The 16597-nt window shown below is 52.4% G+C and overlaps 1 protein-coding gene across 3 annotated transcripts; it reads right to left on the bottom strand.

Moving 5' to 3' along the window:
- Positions 1–242: 242 nt before the first annotated feature.
- ARF1 (ARF GTPase 1) lies at positions 243–15915 on the bottom strand. 3 transcript variants are annotated; one of them, XM_007988209.3, is made up of 5 exons: positions 15810–15915; positions 2197–2381; positions 2007–2117; positions 1745–1869; positions 243–1600 (listed from the first exon to the last, which is right to left on the bottom strand). In XM_007988209.3, the coding sequence occupies exons 2-5, from the start codon at positions 2342–2344 to the stop codon at positions 1439–1441; spliced, it is 546 nt and encodes a 181-aa protein (XP_007986400.1). In that variant the 5' UTR covers positions 2345–2381; positions 15810–15915; the 3' UTR covers positions 243–1438. The 3 variants fall into 3 exon arrangements, with proteins under 3 accessions (XP_007986400.1, XP_007986398.2, XP_072867558.1); XM_007988207.3 differs by lacking the exon at positions 15810–15915 and adding an exon at positions 15048–15066; XM_073011457.1 differs by lacking the exon at positions 15810–15915 and adding an exon at positions 3369–3514.
- Between the last annotated feature and the right edge of the window lie 682 nt (positions 15916–16597).

The following is a 16597-nucleotide window of genomic DNA, read 5'->3' on the forward strand; positions in this document are numbered from 1 at the left end:
GTGGCCCAGTTCTCACTGGCTGGGCCCAACAGGACTGCGAACAGAGACCAAGGTCAGTGTGGGCAACCATGCTGGAAGAGCCTCTCACACAGACACAGAGAAGTGCCCGCACACTCAGGAGGGGACATTGAGAGGGTGTGGACTCAGGTGGTGGCCCTAGGCAGTCACCTGCACTTCCTAAAGCTGGCTGATCCACAATCTCCTGGGGGCAGTATGCCTACGTGGAAACACTGGAGAGCCGGTGAAATAGTTAAGAGATTTTATTCTAATAGCTATAATTACAGTGCTTGTTTGTCGAAATGAAAACTGAAAACAAGTATACAAAACAGTTGATTACTAATTGTGTATTGAAAGCAGTAAGAGGTTCCACGACACCAAATAGACCAGTTCTGAGGTTTCCCCAAGATAAATTTAACAGCTCCAGCTTCTTCAGTGTTTATCAAAATACAAAAGAAAAAAGTAGAGGTTGTCTTTTTCGATGGCAAATCGGACCCTTGCAGGCTGAGGGAGAGAAAGCTACATCACACACAGAGGTGGGGTGCTCCCAAGGGGCTGTGGGTCTAGGTGGACCGCCTGCCCGGCTTGCACGCGCTCCTGCTGGTGAGGCCCCAGACATCCTGCCAAAGTGTCTGAGCGAGCACGAGGGTTGGGGACAACGGACCCACTCTGGCCACACGGTGACCGAGGGACAGATGGGGCCCTGTGTCCCATAGGCTGCCTGAAGGTGGGTGGGGCGGCCTGCGGGAGAGTGGGGTGGCTGTGGGCTCCCAGCCTGGCCCCTGGGAACCGTGGGAGCACAGGGACAAGCACATGGCTATGGAATGCAGGGTGACCCAAGTACAAGCGAGTTGCGGGGATCTCTACTATGACCATGCAGAATTGATCGCGGTCTGCTGCGCCACCACATGTTCCTGAGGGGAACAGCTGGGCTGGTGACCGGCATCCAGGCCATAACTGCAAATCTATGCTAGGCGGGGTCTCCCTTCTGTGTGTTCAAGTGTTCTTGACTTGGATTCTTAACTATTTTAAAAAATGCACTGAGTTTGGGTTAAAAACCAACCACCAAAATGGATTTCAACACAGCTCTAAAGCCAAGGGCATGCCCGGCTCTCCCAACACAGCGACTCCTGGAGGCCAGGTGCCCATGGGCCTACATCCCCTCTCAGCACTGAACAGTGAGTTGATTTTTCTTTTTACAATAAAAAAAGCTGAGTAATATTGCATAGGAGTACCAGAAACTGCCTCATTGGAAACAAAAACTATTTACATTAAATAAAAAGCCTGGCCGCAGGCTGCGTCTGCCACATTTACAGCACGGTGCGATGCACACGGTGACCAAACCACGGAGGCAGCTTCTGGCACTCACACCACGAGCCGCACGTTTGCCACATGAGAGTAAAGCAGAGGGCAAGAGGAGTGAGAGGGAGGGGGGTCGCATTCACTTCTGGTTCCGGAGCTGATTGGACAGCCAGTCCAGTCCTTCATAGAGCCCGTCACCGCTGGTGGCGCAGGTGGCCTGAATGTACCAGTTCCTGTGGCGTAGGGAGTGCAGCCCCAGCTTGTCTGTGATCTCAGCTGCATTCATGGCGTTGGGGAGGTCCTGGGGGAAGGAAGGGTTGGTGGGAAGGGCTGTCCCCAGGACAGAGAAAGGGGCCCCACCAGCCTCCAGTAACCCCTACCACCAGGTGCCCTGGAGGAACCCATGCTGGTGCCTCACATTACCCAGGCTGGCCCGGGTGCCTACCTGCTTGTTGGCGAACACCAGGAGGACAGCATCCCGGAGCTCGTCCTCGGCCAGCATTCTCATGAGCTCCTCACGGGCCTCGTTCACGCGCTCTCTGTCATTGCTGTCCACCACGAAGATCAGGCCTGCAGGGCACCCAGTGTCAAATGGTCATGGGAACACAGGCCCCCTGCCGCATCTATGGGCATCGATGCTGCATCTATGGGCTGGCCCCCCTCTCTAGAAGCAGGAGGGCCCATGGGACCAGGCCCCAGCCACTCACCTTGTGTGTTCTGGAAGTAGTGGCGCCACAGGGGCCGGATCTTGTCCTGGCCACCCACATCCCACACAGTGAAGCTGATGTTCTTGTACTCCACGGTTTCCACGTTGAAGCCTGGGTGCAGGATGCAGGGTGAGGCCTTGTACCTTGGCCCAGTCCAGCCCAACCCACTCCCTGCTGGCCCCCACCTCACCTATGGTGGGAATGGTGGTCACGATCTCACCCAGCTTAAGCTTGTACAGGATCGTGGTCTTCCCCGCAGCATCCAGGCCCACCATGAGGATGCGCATTTCTTTTTTGCCAAAAAGGCCCTTGAAGAGGTTGGCGAAGATGTTCCCCATATTTGTGGACAGGTGGAAGGACACTGGCCAGGGACACCTGGAGAGACAAGGTGCTCCATGTCTGGTTCTGTGCTGCCCAGCAGCAGTTGCTCAGAGCCCGCCCACCCAGGGACACACCACTGCCTCACCCCACCTCCTGGAAGCCTGCAGGGAAACAGGGAAAGAGCCCTGCTTCCCAAGCCCCCCAAATCCACCTCAGGATGGGGGCTGAGGGAAAACGGCTGAGTCAGAAATTGAGAAGCTGTTGCCCTCACCTTGGGAAGCTGTCCCCACGACTGCATGGCCAGAAAGGCTGCCTCATCCCAGCCTACGCAGGAGGGGACGCTGGCTGCCTGAGGACTGGCTTCCAGGTGCGTGCAAGGCTCCTCTACACCCCAACACAGAACTCACTCTGCTTCCCCACACTCACAAGGACCACAGCACACAGGGCCAGGCCAGACACAGCAGGACACCTTCAGGGACACACTCCTATGAGGAAACGCCTTGATGGGGCACGCACACCATGTGTGCCCCACACTGCAATGGTAGGGGTTTCCTCAGCAGAACACAAATATCAGCGACAGCAATTAAGTCGACTGGCTGGCACCCACCATCAGAGCCCTGCAGAGACTCCAGCAGGAAGGGCCTCCAATGCCCAGATGCCTCTGTAAGGACACTGAAGCTGTTAGGCTTTGGCCTCACTGCCCAGCTGGCACTTTCACAAATCAGGTGATTTTATTCCCAACAGGGACTTTAGAAAAAACTGGTCACTTTCTGAAACACTGACTGCTTCTTCACTGCACCCGCAGGGGGGCTTACCCTGAGTGAAGAAGGCTTCTGCCTTCAAGAGGACATGCAAGGAGCCTGTGACCACACCCACCCCTCATCAGACCTCCTCCATCAGGGGTTCTATATGAAGGCAGCTTTTGGCTAAATCCTGGCCATGACTGTCTGCTGGTGACTTTCTCATCCAGTCACCCCCACGCACTACTTCAAGGAAATGCCTCTTCTCCATTTCTCAACATTGGCGAGGGCCCACACATGCCTGCGTGTTTCAGTGGGTGTGAACTGGCCGCCCGCATCTGATTTGACACTGCCATCATCCCAGACGAGCTGCAGAACTCCTTCAAGCTGGATCAGTGTCCTCTGGACACTTTGCTCTTCGTTTTGAACATGTCACCTATTCTGAAACTTAAATGAATTCTGGAATTTATAAGGACCTTCACTGTAGTGTTCCCTTTTTGGGGATAGCCAGGTTTTCTAAGCCCAGAGGAAGACCACCACCCACAGAACACAGAAGAGCCTGAATACATGCCCCCTCAGTCCACTCCTGCAACCACTGCCAATGAAGACACCAAAATGACACACACACCTTGAAGGGCAGAGAGAAAAGGGAGGAAGACCTTGGACGTGATGACTGACCAGGCAGAGAAAACTGGACCACCTGGGACCCAAGGGATGAAGCTGGGACTGTCTAGGGCAGGAATGTCCAATCTTGGCTACCCTGGGCCACAATGGAAGAATAATTGTCTTGGACCACACACAAAATATACTAACACAACAGCTGATGAACCAAACCAAAACAAACCACCCCCCCCCCTCAAAATATCAATGTTTTATTAGAAATTTGTGTTGGGTCAGGTTCAAAGCCATCCTGGACCACATGCGGCCTAAGGGTTGGATAAGCTTGGTCTAGGGGAGCAGCTGCAGCAGGGTTTAGGCCTGCGCTAAGCCATGACAACACACTTGAGCCATGAAATTCCAGAGTAATTCCTGAGAGTCCTATATGCCCCAGCAGATCCACACACAAGCAACTGGAGCTCCATCCCCACCCCCTAAAGAGACTGGCCTGTCTGCCTTTGAAAGGCCACCAACATAAGAGACCCAAATATAAAAGGAATCTGGAAGGAGGCAACCAAGACAGGAGACTGAAGACAGAAGACTATTTTAAGATATCAACTAACAGAAACCCTAAAAGAAAGAACGTATGAAATTACGGGGTGAAATTTTTCTGTGTTCCAGCGCGGGGACCCAGGGCCGAAGCACAAAGCCAAGGACCTAGATGAGACCCACTAAAGGTTCAAGGTGGACTCCAGAATGCCCAGAGGCAAATGACACCTCTGTTGCCCCAGAGAATGGCAGACTCTGAAACAGTGCTTTCAAAACCCTTAGAACATGACCTTTAATTCTATACCCAGCCAAAGTATCCAACAAGTGTTAGGGGAGAATGAAAATAACTCCCAAACCGCAGGGCCTCAGACCTCTCACGTGCTCCCCGCAAGAAGCTCCCCCAGGGATCCAGGGAGAGGATGCAAGCCCACAGCAACGTGGAGAGAGTGCAGCAGCCTAGCCAACTCCCTCAGACTGGAGCAGGAAGTGGACACCTGCAAGAATGGGGCACACCATCTACGTGTTCTTGTATTATGGAGTTGGGCAACTCTGGGCAATGGGGAAAAACTAATGACAGGTTCGCAGGAAAAACTCAAAAACATGAAATGGAACGAAAAGAGGGCCTTTTATGAGTTACTCCAGGAAAACATATGGTGGACGATACTCAGGGAGTCCTGATGTTATTACTGGGGTGTTGGAAAGCTAAGGCAAGGGTGTGTGGTGTCAAAGGCTTGTTAACTTTACAAGTTAACAAGTCTAGAAGGACTTGACCCCAGCACTGTCCACGATCCACACATGCTGGCGCTTGGGAGAATTGCAGCTCACTGCAACCTCCGCCTCCCAGATTCAAGAGATTCTCCTGCCTCAGCTTCTGGAGTACCTGGGACTACAGGCGCGTGCCACCACGGCCAGCTAATTTTTTTTTTTTTTTTTTTTTTTTTTTTTAGTAGACATGGGGTTTCACCATGTTGGTCAGCCCACCTGGGTCTCCCAAAGTGCTGGGATGACAGGAGTGAGTCACCGTATCCGGCATTTTTTTTTTTTTTCCTAACAGACCAAAGCATTAGAGTCCCCAGAGGAGGGAAGCGGCCCTACAAGGGAATGGCAGAACCAGGAGGGCTGAACCTCAGGTGTCAAGACATCAGCACAGACAGCGTAGTTTCTCCCACCCACAAGCACATCTGCGGCCCTGCTGCACACACGGGCAGAGGGTGGCTAGCACATCCTGCCTCGGCACATTCCAGCATCCCCACAGGACCCTGGACCTGGCAGCCCCTGCACCATTTACTGCTTCTGTGACAGGTGGAGACCCAACAGAGTCTAGGACGAGGGAGAAAGATCCACAGCAAACCCCACTCTCAATTCCAGGGCCTAACTTGTGTGATGCCCAGGCCAAGTGCTGTCACCCTTTCTTCCACCAGAGTTCCCCACACACAAGCCAAAACCCTCTTTTCAGGTTCATCAGAATTATCCTGTGGTAGCAGCAAACCCTGGCTTTCTCAGAGCCTTCCTGCTTGTACACGATGGGACCCCTCACACTATGAGAGGAGGGCTGCCCAGCAGGAGGATGCCAGGAGCTGCCAGTGGCGACTTCTCTTTCCTGACCACGCTGTGGGCTCCAACTCTGGGGGAAAAAAGTCTTTTAGGAAAAATGTTTTTTTCTTCAGTGAGGACCAGAGACCAATGGTTAACGTGGCCTTCAGGCATTACACCAGAGAACAGGACAGTCACCTCTGGCAGCTACATTCCCTGACACCTCACTGAACGGGGTGGGGAGAAATGTAGCTCTGTGAGTTCACATCCGTTTTGTGTCTATGAATGGATCCAACCAAAATGGTCCGGATGCACAGGGGAGCCAGTGCCTCTGTGGCCTGTACCCAGACCACCAGCCAGTACTATCCTTGGTCCCTTGCAGATCTCAGGGATGCTTTGGCATGAGTCAGGGAAAGGAACAGGCTCAGGCAGAAGGTAGATCATTTTCCCCAACCTGTCAGAGCTGGTGTACGTTAACAGAATCTCTAAGTGACCTGAACTGACAAGAACCAACAGAAAGACAGAGATACCTCCAACCTCTAGCACAGGACAAACAAGCTCCAGGTCCAAGATTCTATTCCGCTGACTGACATCCACAAATGGGGCTCACATGATGTGTGCTCTGCTTACATGGAAAGCCAGTGACATCCAGAGTTCACTTTTTGAGACAGGGCCTCACTCTGTCACCCAGGTTGGAATTCAGCGGTTCGATCACAGCCCACTGCAGCCTTGAACACCTGGGCTCAAGCGAACCTCCCACCTCAGCCTCCCAAGTAGCAGGGACTGCAGGGGCACGCCACCACGCCTAGCTGATTTTTAATATTTTCTATAGACAGGGTCTTGCTATCCTGCCCAGGCTGGTCTTGAACTCTTGGGCTCCAGTAATCCTCCTGCCCTGACCTCCACAGTAGTTAGAACTATGCGTGTGAGCCAATGCAACCCACCCAGAGCTCTTTTTCAAAAAGCTTTTATTAAAGTCAAGTTCACTGACAGATAAATTACACACATCTTTATAGTTCATAATCTCAATTTTACTATCTGAGGAAACTGAACAAAGCCGATGACTTCCCGAAGGGACTCATGTACATTATACAACATTTTAAGGATTTCTGAGGAACAGCAGCCTTTCAACAGTCATACATATAGTGTAGATGATCAATTTTGTGAAAGCCTGTGTTCATTTCCCACACAAGGATTTTCATTTTGAGAGAGTCCTTAAAATGAAATGCAATATGGCCATTTATTCTCACCTGCACAAGCTGCTGCTTGTTTACCACAGCAGCCAAATAAAGCCTATGGTCATCAGTCTACCCACCAGCCAAATGCTCCATTTCTGTAGGCCTGACATTTTTCTGCAACTGAGCACTGCATTACATTTTGTCACTATTTTACCAAAACTCATGTAAAGGGAAAACTAAACGTGCCGATAATGGTGACAGGCAGACACATCTCACAAGCCAGCACAATTGTGACACAGGTGCGAATCAAAAGGCATGATCAGAGGGGAAGACACACGACTGAGACACTCTATGGACCCAATCATGTTGAAGAGACTTGCAATCATGCAGACTGAGACAAAAGAACAGCACACACATTCTAGAACTCTCATTCTGGCCTGCATCTGAAGGCGAGTCCTGCTGAGTCTGCTGGTTTTTTTTTTTTTTTTAAAGTTTCAGATGTTTTTAGAGGAGCTCATTAGGCATTACAACTTGATGCAGTGACCCCACAAGCCATTAGGAGACGACGGTCCCCTCTAACACATGTGCTGCTGGCCTTGAGTTAAGGGAGGGCATTATCTATCAGTTCTTTCAGGTGAGGCAATCAGTGAAATTCAGTTTAGATCACTGTTTGTCAGCTTAAGATTCAAGGTGATATCTTAAATCAGTTTGTGTACTGACAGCTAGAAATGAATTCCATTTTTGTGATTCCACCTCATGGACTGAGTTCTAGGACTACAGCTAATGTGAACACCAAAGAGTCACTGCCCACTAACTGCTTATTTGTGTATTTCTTGCTACTTGGTTTTTGTGAAGTGTCACTTAACTGTCCTCAAAGCACCTCACCAAACATAAGCCCTTCTGAAATATGCAGATGCACAGCTCTGAGCACACACCAGGTAGGCTCCCAGGGCTTCTGAGGGCAGTGTCTTATGACCCCTGACCACAGCTACAATGAGGGACTTGCGCTGGCTATGCATACAGCATCATGGTAAACGCTGTCCAGTCCTTTGTGCTGCCCCTGCCCTGCTCTCTCAGTGATGGGACTCCGGTCTGTCACTGAGCACAAGGCCCTCTAGAATAAAACCCATGTTTCCTGGCCTCCCTGCAGCTGTGCAAACCCTGTGAGTGAGCTTTGTCCATGGATGCCTACACAAGGACATGGAAGGGGCAGCAGAGCCTGGGGCCTACCAGTATTTCTACTCTGGCAGGCAGGGTGCAGTTAGCCTCTACCTGGCCCCCAGTGCAGTGGCTGACAGACTGGTCACTGGGAAAACCAAGACCAGAAATGCAAATCCACATTAGCCCACAACACTGAAACTCACAACACAAGCTGAGAATGAGGAACCTGCAGGGATTTAACACTGCAACGCGGAACAGTCAAGAAACACAGCATCCCTGCTGTGCAGGTGACAGATGCAGGGAGAATACTTCAACCAGCCCCGTCCCCAGGGCCAAAGAACCAGCAGTTTGAGGTCAGTTTGGTGCCTACAGGGGAGACCCTGTCTCCACAGTGCTTCTGACTAGAACCCCAACTCCTAGGTGAGGTGCCAACGCCCTGGATCATGGCCCAGCCCAATTCTGCCAGGAGCCTATGCCGTGCCCAAGGGCTCTTCCAACTTGAGGGGCGGCACTCCCAGGGGCCTGGACACTTGTGATTCACTCTAAACAGCATGCTAAACAGCGAGTGACTGTGATGGCACAGCACCAAGTCAAGAGGGCAGGAGGAGTGTCCATACCCCAACCATCTGCTAGCAGTGCATTCCCCTATACCTCACATGGAGGCCGCTGGTTCCAGCCATGACCAGAGGCTGAGTCCACAGTGCCCATCTCGGCATGGTCAGTGCAGACATGGCAGAGCTATCTGATGTGACAATGCTACCCTGGTTTTCAGGGGAGTGCCAAGAACCCAGGAAGAGAGGGTGAAAGGGCCTCTGACTTCTGCTGGGAAGTAAATCTCATTTATTCAGCTTTGCCAGTTCACTTCCTGAACTACACACTGACCACAGACATGCTGGGCACTGAGCTACTGCCAGGCGCTGTTCGGGGTGAACATGGGCCCACCCTTGTGTGGGGCCGGGGGATCCAGCGCCCTGAAGGCCCCTTTCCACATCACTTGAAAAAAAAAAATGGGGAACTGGAACAGCACACTGCTGGTGTTGCTGTCATAAACTGGGAGAGCAAGTTGCTCCTTCCTCCAACCACTAGGCGGGGGTGGGGCCCTTGCAGCTTCTCCGTACCAGGTTAAAGAAAATTAATGCAGTGGCTGCACCAGTGATTGAGCCAATGCCTAAAACTTGATTTCTGCCTTCAAGAAACTTTCATTTTAAAAATGTGGGCTGAGGGGAAACACCACACAAAGACTTGCTCTTCCAGAGGAATCAACAGCGAAGTGCAACAATGGGAGTGGGAGCCATCACCAGGTTTCCCCCAGCTTTGGGATGAACACTGCCTTGCTATCCCACTCCACCCTGGTCAGACATGTAAAGAGACAGGGACGACCCCCACAGGCCCTGGGAGGCCACCACCCTTGCAGGAAATCCTCGCTTCTGGATGTACTCCAGAAGGTAAGAGAAAGGCACACCCCAGGGACACACTCTGGGGACCTCCCCTCAGGTGACCTAGGTCTCACACACACGCTGGCATCTGCCCTGCTCTCCAGGTGATGGCGGCCCCTACACAGCGACCCCATATTTCTCTTCAAGGCTTTAGACCCTCCTCCCAATTCCTGCCCCTTGACAGCCAGCTTTGCTGCCGGAAACCCCCCACCCAAACCCAACAAGCACTCTCCACTGTGATTCGAGTAACCTCCCTCCTTCTCCCCAGGCAAGAAGAACCCTGTCTCCAGCCTCCTCCTGCGTGCTCTCAGCACACCAGTCAGCCAGGTGACCCCATGCTCTGCTCAGAGCTGCCCCACAGCTGCTTCCAGATCAGGTCCTTGCAACAGGCTGCCTTGGTCCACAACATAATGCCCACACTGTGCTCTAAATGCTGCCTCTGGCAACCCAAAAGGAAGTGGAGACAGCATCCCAGCACTCACACAAGATGGCAGAGAACCAATGCTCTGCCCCAACTATGATGCAACGGGGAGTAAAGGAAAGTGACTTCACAACTACACTAGAGGACCAAAGGTGGCAGCCAGAGAACCACCCTTACCAGGCTGCTCATGAACGGACACCTCCAATCTCAAGGGCAAGCTGTGTCCATGAAGCAACTACTGTAGTTTTTCCTTCTGGAAACCGAATTCTTGCTATGATTCTGAAGGGAACAATATACAATCATCTTTGATTTATAAGGTGATTCTGTTCCTGAAACTTCAGAACACCTGTTAAAACTATGCACAAAAGTTTTTTTTTTGTTTTTTTTTTTTCATATTTATAACAGGTCTAGGACATAGGTCTAGGTCATCTGGGACATTAGATGACCTCCCCTACATGAAGGTCAGACAGGAAGTGTTCCTGCCACTGCCAAAGGTGCCAGTACTGCCACCCAAAATGCCCCCCCAGATCCCCCAAATCCTTTTTCTGGGGATCGAAGACCCCCTCTGAGGGCCACTGCACACCCCAGCAGGCTTCCCACCCAGTATGCACCCTGTTCCTGACAGGTCTCCAAACTCAGCCAGCGCATCCACCTCAGGGATTCTGCCCTAATTGTCCCAGGCCACTCCACTTCTCTGCTCACATGGCACCTGTCAAATGACAGCCCCTTCCGGATGGTCCTGGTATCTCCCTGCCTTCCCTCCACCAGTGTGGGTGGCTCTGCGTGGCACTCACTGTCACAGCCCCTGCCCCCGTGGAGCCTCATGCTCATCAAGTAGGGCTTCCTTTGCCCAGAACAGGCCTTCCTCCCCAGCCTCCCACCCTCTTCCGCTGGGCACTGCACAAGTGACTCACCACCAAGGAGAGGAGAAAACAATGGCAAAGGAATGTTTATCAGGCCCCTAGGGCTCATGAAGATCAACTGTATACATCTGCAGATGTGCTTTCCCTAAAAATTAAGTTTGTCACGAAAAACCTATCGCGTCAACAAGGAATTTCATGCTGTTTAAAAACTGTACTCACGTGTGGGTTAGTCTGAACATTCATTTGACTGTAAAAATGTGGAAAAAAGGGGTTGAGGATGCTGAAGGCAAAAAAGTGTGGCAGCTCAGGGATGTCAGACACCACAAGAGGGATGCATGTTCAAAATCTGTTTTCTAAACCTGCCCCCAGGTCCTCAGCTGGTGAGTAGGTATACTTTTTTTTTTTTTTTTTTTTTAAAGAGCTAAGGTTCTTGCTCTGTTACTCAAGCTGGAGTGCAGTGATATGATCACAGCTCACTGCAACCTTGACCTCCTAGGCTCAAGTGATCCACTCTCCTGCTTCAGCCTCCCAAGTAGATTGCACTACACAGGTGTGAGCCACAGTGCCTGGTTAATACAAATATTTTAAGGAATATGTCACCACCAAAACTGCCAGATGTATTCATAGTATTTTAATACAAATCAATACATTTGATTAGTGAGTGAGCAACTGCATTCCCATCTACAGAAGGTACGAAGCACAGGCACATCTAACTGCCTGCGTTCCCAATCCTCGGGATGAGTCTAGATAATATCTAGCAATAGTCCTCTTGACCATTTATACCTAAATAAAACCTATAAAATACTTAAAAGTTTCCCGTATAGTGTATATGGTACTGCAAAAATAACTTGCTGTATGACACAAATGGAAAGATGTCTCATATCTAGCCATGCTACCACTGGAAGTCCTTTGGAAATGAATCTTTCTAGCTTGCTGGCATCCCTTCAGGGAGTAAAAACTATTTTAATACATTCTGCCTAGAAGATTTTCAAAACACACTATTTTGAGGACACAGGAAAACCCAAACTCAGTTTCTCACACACTCTTATAACACAGGTCGCTTCTCCCACCACATGAGCAGGGGTTTCTCCACACATGCCAAGTAAGCAACCAGTTCTGCGTTCTGCAGAAGACACCGGATAGGTGTCCTTTAATTCAGTTCAATCCTGACACTGTCCACCTGGAGGCAATCACAAGCTCCAGGTTATTTTACCTGTGCTTCTGGACAACCATCTATAAATCAGGGTTCCCATAACTCCTTCCCTTTGGGTTCAATTAATTTGCTAGAGTGGCTCACAGAACTCAGAAAAACACTAAAGTTTACTGGTTTTTCATAAAGGATATTACAAAGGATACAGATGGAGAGATGCATAGGGTGGGGTATGAGGGAAGAGACACGGAGCTACCTTGCCCTCCTGGGCGTGCCACCCTCCAGGAACCTCCATGAATTCAGCTTTCTGGAAGCTCTCTGAAAGCCCAGGCAGGCCTTTTGGGTATTTCCCATCAACAAGGAATTTCATGCTATTTCAGAATTGTACTTAAGTGTGGTTCAGTCTGAACATTCCTTTGTACAAATGTGGAAACACGGGGCTGTAGATGCTGTTAACTACTGAAGGCAAAAGTGTGGCTTCATGATATTAGTGTGATTGATTAAATTATTGGCTACTGGTGACCAGCTCAATCTTCAGTCCCTCTCCACTCTGGGGAAATTGGAGGGTGGGGCTGAAACCCTTTAATCCTGCCTTGGCCCCGTGACTAGCCCTACCCTGAAGTTTCGTAGGGGCTGCCCGTCACTGGTCAACTCATTAGGGTACAAAAAGACATCATCACTTTGGAGATTCCAAGTATTTTAGTAGTTGTGTGGCAGGAAATGGGAGGCAGGCCAGATATGTATTTTGCAATCCACAACTACAGACTTCTAACTTCCTGAAATGTTCATGGACTGCATCAAGTCTCCCGTTCACTTCATGCTGTACACTAACAGTGAGCCCTGGGCCTCAGGGGTGTGGGAGAACGTCTGCCTTCTAAACAGAATCATTCTCAATTGCTGTGCCTGTGAAAATCTGCCTTTTATGCTTTCCCTGTCTCTTCTCTTGATGTCATTTAGGCTTCTCCTGTTATCAGGGCCTGTAAGAAGCACCACCCTTCCCAGTCTGTTGGCTGACAACCGGCTGCAAGCCCTTGTTACCACTGTGTGAGAACCAGGAAACCAGGATTAGTCAAGGACATTATGGCTAATCAGCCAGCCTCACTGTCTTCTCATCCCTGTAGATGGTTGAGTGACAGGACCCTGGGGGAGGACCTGAGAGCCTCCTGGGAACAAAAAACATCCAGGACATGTCTGTCAAGTTGCTAACGAGGTCATCTGACCCACCTGAGAATGTGAAACTACCTTCCAAGACGGTGCTGGGCACCTGCACAGCTGTAAGGCGATAAGTGCAACTATGCTTTAAAGAGTTTAAAACAACCACAGGAAAATATGAACCTGAGGATGAAGGCAAGTCCTGGAATCCCAACATGAAGGGGCTAAACCTTTTCAAAAAGACCACTTCAGATGCTACGGGCAGAATACCCCTCCCAACCAACCACACCAATGAGGAGCAGACACAACACAGAAAACACAAGTTCTCATAATTTAAGATCCCCACTGCAAGGCCTTTTCGTGTTTCTCTCCCAATTACCTCTGACAGTGCACTCTACTTCCTTTCACCCTCTTGAGCTTACCGAGGTGAAAGGTCAGGGGGAGAGGACAGAATGCCTATGAGAGACAGTATGGGCCCGCCAGCCCAGGCTGGCTGCAGCCTCTTGCTCAAGAGAATGGTCACAGCTCAGGAAGAAGTGTGTACAAAAGTTGGTGAGCATGGCCTGTGACTAAGAGCTGGTTTAAATACACCAATGAGACATTTAATTTGAAGAATCTAGAAAGAACTGCTTCAACTCTCTGAAACCACAGTCATATACTTTGCGTGTGAACTTGCACAACAGGTTTTTTTCTCTTAGTTAGGTCTACTTCTATGATCACTGCAGCAGCTGACAGTCCATATTAAATTTTACTGAAGTGAAAAATGAAAGGCCAAATGCATCTTCCTATAGTTTCAAGCCTGTCCAGTCCGTAGGGGCAGATGAGCAGGTGAAGATGTCTGAATGTCCTCTCCATATTGTGCAAGAAGTACAGCGCATAGCTAGACTACATGATGTACAAAATCAGAACTGTGAGGGGCACAGAACCAGTTTTTGCTTTTCACTCACAGTTACTGTGTGACTCAGCTGTTGTCCAACTGTTTCAAATCTTTTTCAACTAGCAAATCTGAAAAACTGCCTGACAGGCAACAGCATATTCCTACTGCTGCAATGATTTGGATTTATTTTCAACAAGATACACCTAAAGACAAGTGACAGATATTCTCCGGTCTACCAACATGTGAAAACGTGGACAACACACCTCTAACAATGTGGCCAATCAGATGTGTGACTAACATTTACACTAGTCAATTCTTCTCAATTTTGGACCCAGCTAATAGTACGGCATTTCAGGACCTTATGGTTCTGGCTACCTTGGTAGTGCTGGTGAAAATTCAAATTAAATGAGGACACCATTCACGCAGTCACACGTGTTAGACAATGGCTAACGCAAAAGCAGAGGGCCACAGGGGCCGCACACAACTGCACCTCGGCATCTCACACTCCTCCCAACACACTGCGGAAAACGCCAGAACCACCAGCCTTGCAACAACCGGCGGCAGAGAAAACTGCTGACCACTAGTTCTGAAACAAGAAATACAACTGCCCACTCCAATAGGGGCAGTGGCACCAACTCTACAGCTCTCAACTAGGCGGCGACTTCGGGGACCATCCAAAGACTCCGACCTCCCTCCTTTTCCTGCCCGCGATTCCGAGCGCATTTCTACTCAGTTCCTGCAAAGCAGCAACTGGCTGCCTGGACGGAAAGGGAGTGCGCCAGGAGGTGCCGTCGGAATGGTTATCTAACACTCTAGGTGCGCACGGCTGTCCAGACCCAATCTCACAAGCCGTAACCAACCACCCAGGCTGTGCCCCGAGAGAGCGCTGGGGCCGGCCTCTGCGGCCTAGAGTCTGCGAGCAGGTCGTTCCGCAGGCAAGTTAAAGATTCACCAGCTCAAAAGAGGCCTTCTTATCTACTGCCGACAACGTCAAGGAAACCACCCTGGAGTTAAAGCGAACATCGACCGGCCCTCTGGAAGCCACCGGAGACTTCATATTGACCCCAAATCGCGTCTCACTGTTGTGAAGGGAGGCACTCTGGGCTTCCCCGGAGGTCCACGCATTCCGTTCAGCAGACAGGGAAAGGCGCAGGGTCCATGTCCACTGCCCGCCCGCTCGCTCTCACCGCCCCTGACCCAGTGCCTTCCTCAGAGGAAACACGGGCTGGATGGAGTCGGGAGGCGAAGGTGCAAGCCCCCACCACCTACGTGACCTTGACGGCGTCTTGGGGCCGCCTGAGCCTCAGTTTCCCGGTCCCCGAGGCAGCGGTCTGCCCGGATGCCGCTCGCTAGCCTGTACTCGGGTGGAGGAGGCCCTACAACCCCCACCGGCCCCCGAGACCGCTAACCCCAACCCTCCACGCGCGGGCGGCCTCGGGAAACGTGAGGGGCAGAGGTGAGGGAAGCAGGAAGCCCAGGTTTCCTGGAGAAGAGCCTGGCGTCCCGGCTGACTTCCGGGCGACGGGCGGGGGCAGGGACTGGCAGAGGAGGACAAGGGGCCGCGGGCGACTCCGGGAACCTGTGAGGGGCGCGAGGAGCTCACCGACCCGCCCGCCCGCCCGCCCTCCCAGCCCCGACTCCCCAGCCTCAGCCCGGCCCGTCCTCGTCCGCCCCCGGCCCGGCCCTGTCGCCGCCGCCGCCGCCGCCGCCGCCGGGATCGAGGTGCCCTTCGCCCCGAACCTCAAGTCGCCCCGAGGCCAGTCCCCAGACCCCGCCGGCTCCAACTTGTGTGCGGCCCACACCGACCCGCGCCCCTCGCCCTCACCTCAGAGGCTGCTGCTCCGAGCCAGGCGTTGGTTTCGCTCCCACAAGATGGCGGCTCTGACGGCGGCCACGTCAGCGCCTGCGGGCGCGGGGAACGCCGGGTAAGGGGCGGAGACGCCGGGAGCTCTGCCCCCGTGCGCCCGCGACGCAGGCGCGCTGGCTCCAGAAGGGCTGCAGGGGGCGGGACCGGGGGCACCCCGCCCCGGGCCGAGGTCCTAGCTCGCGCGCGCCTTAGGGGTGCGCACCCGTCTGCGCCTGCGCCTGTGAGTCTTCCGAAAAGACACCTTGTGGCTGCCACACGCCCGTTTGGCAGATTCGGAGACTGAGGCCCGGGGGGCTGCTGCAGCCACTGGAGCCGCGGGGCCGGGTTGCCACCCTCCTCCTCCCCGACCCAGCAGTCACCGCGAGCCCTCGGGGACCGCGTGAGGACTGGGGTGCGAGGCGCCCCTTCGCTGGGATTGGGGTCCCTGGCTCCCAGGCTGCGCGGGTCCGTGTGCCCCGGCCCTGTGGAAACCTGTGGCACTCGCGGGGCCGCGGCGGAAGGTCCGAAGGAGGGAGGCCTGCTATGTCCCCGCACTGGCCTCGGCGCCCCGGCGGCCGCAGTGACTCGCGCGGGCTCATGCCTGGGCTCATGCCGGGGAGTTGGCTACAGATGAAGCAAAGGAGGAGGTGGCCTGGGGACCCCGGGGGGAGGCCGGGGCTGTGGGGGTGGGGCCCAGAACTGGGGACTGGTGCCCAGAAGGGAGGTCACAGCGGTCTCTAATGAGCTGGCCTTTAAGCTGAGATCCA

Source organism: Chlorocebus sabaeus, chromosome 25 (assembly GCF_047675955.1).
Source record: "Chlorocebus sabaeus isolate Y175 chromosome 25, mChlSab1.0.hap1, whole genome shotgun sequence".
NCBI lineage: Eukaryota > Metazoa > Chordata > Mammalia > Primates > Cercopithecidae > Chlorocebus > Chlorocebus sabaeus.

Excerpts from the sequence above, each read along its gene's own strand:
- ARF1 (XM_007988209.3), bottom strand. The coding sequence starts at position 2,344 with ATGGGGAACATCTTCGCCAACCTCTTCAAGGGCCTTTTTGGCAAAAAA. Across the intron at positions 2,118-2,196 it reads GACCACCATTCCCACCATAG|GCTTCAACGTGGAAACCGTG; the intron begins GTGAGGTGGGGG and ends TCCTGCACCCAG. Across the intron at positions 1,601-1,744 it reads TGGTGTTCGCCAACAAGCAG|GACCTCCCCAACGCCATGAA; the intron begins GTAGGCACCCGG and ends TCCTTCCCCCAG.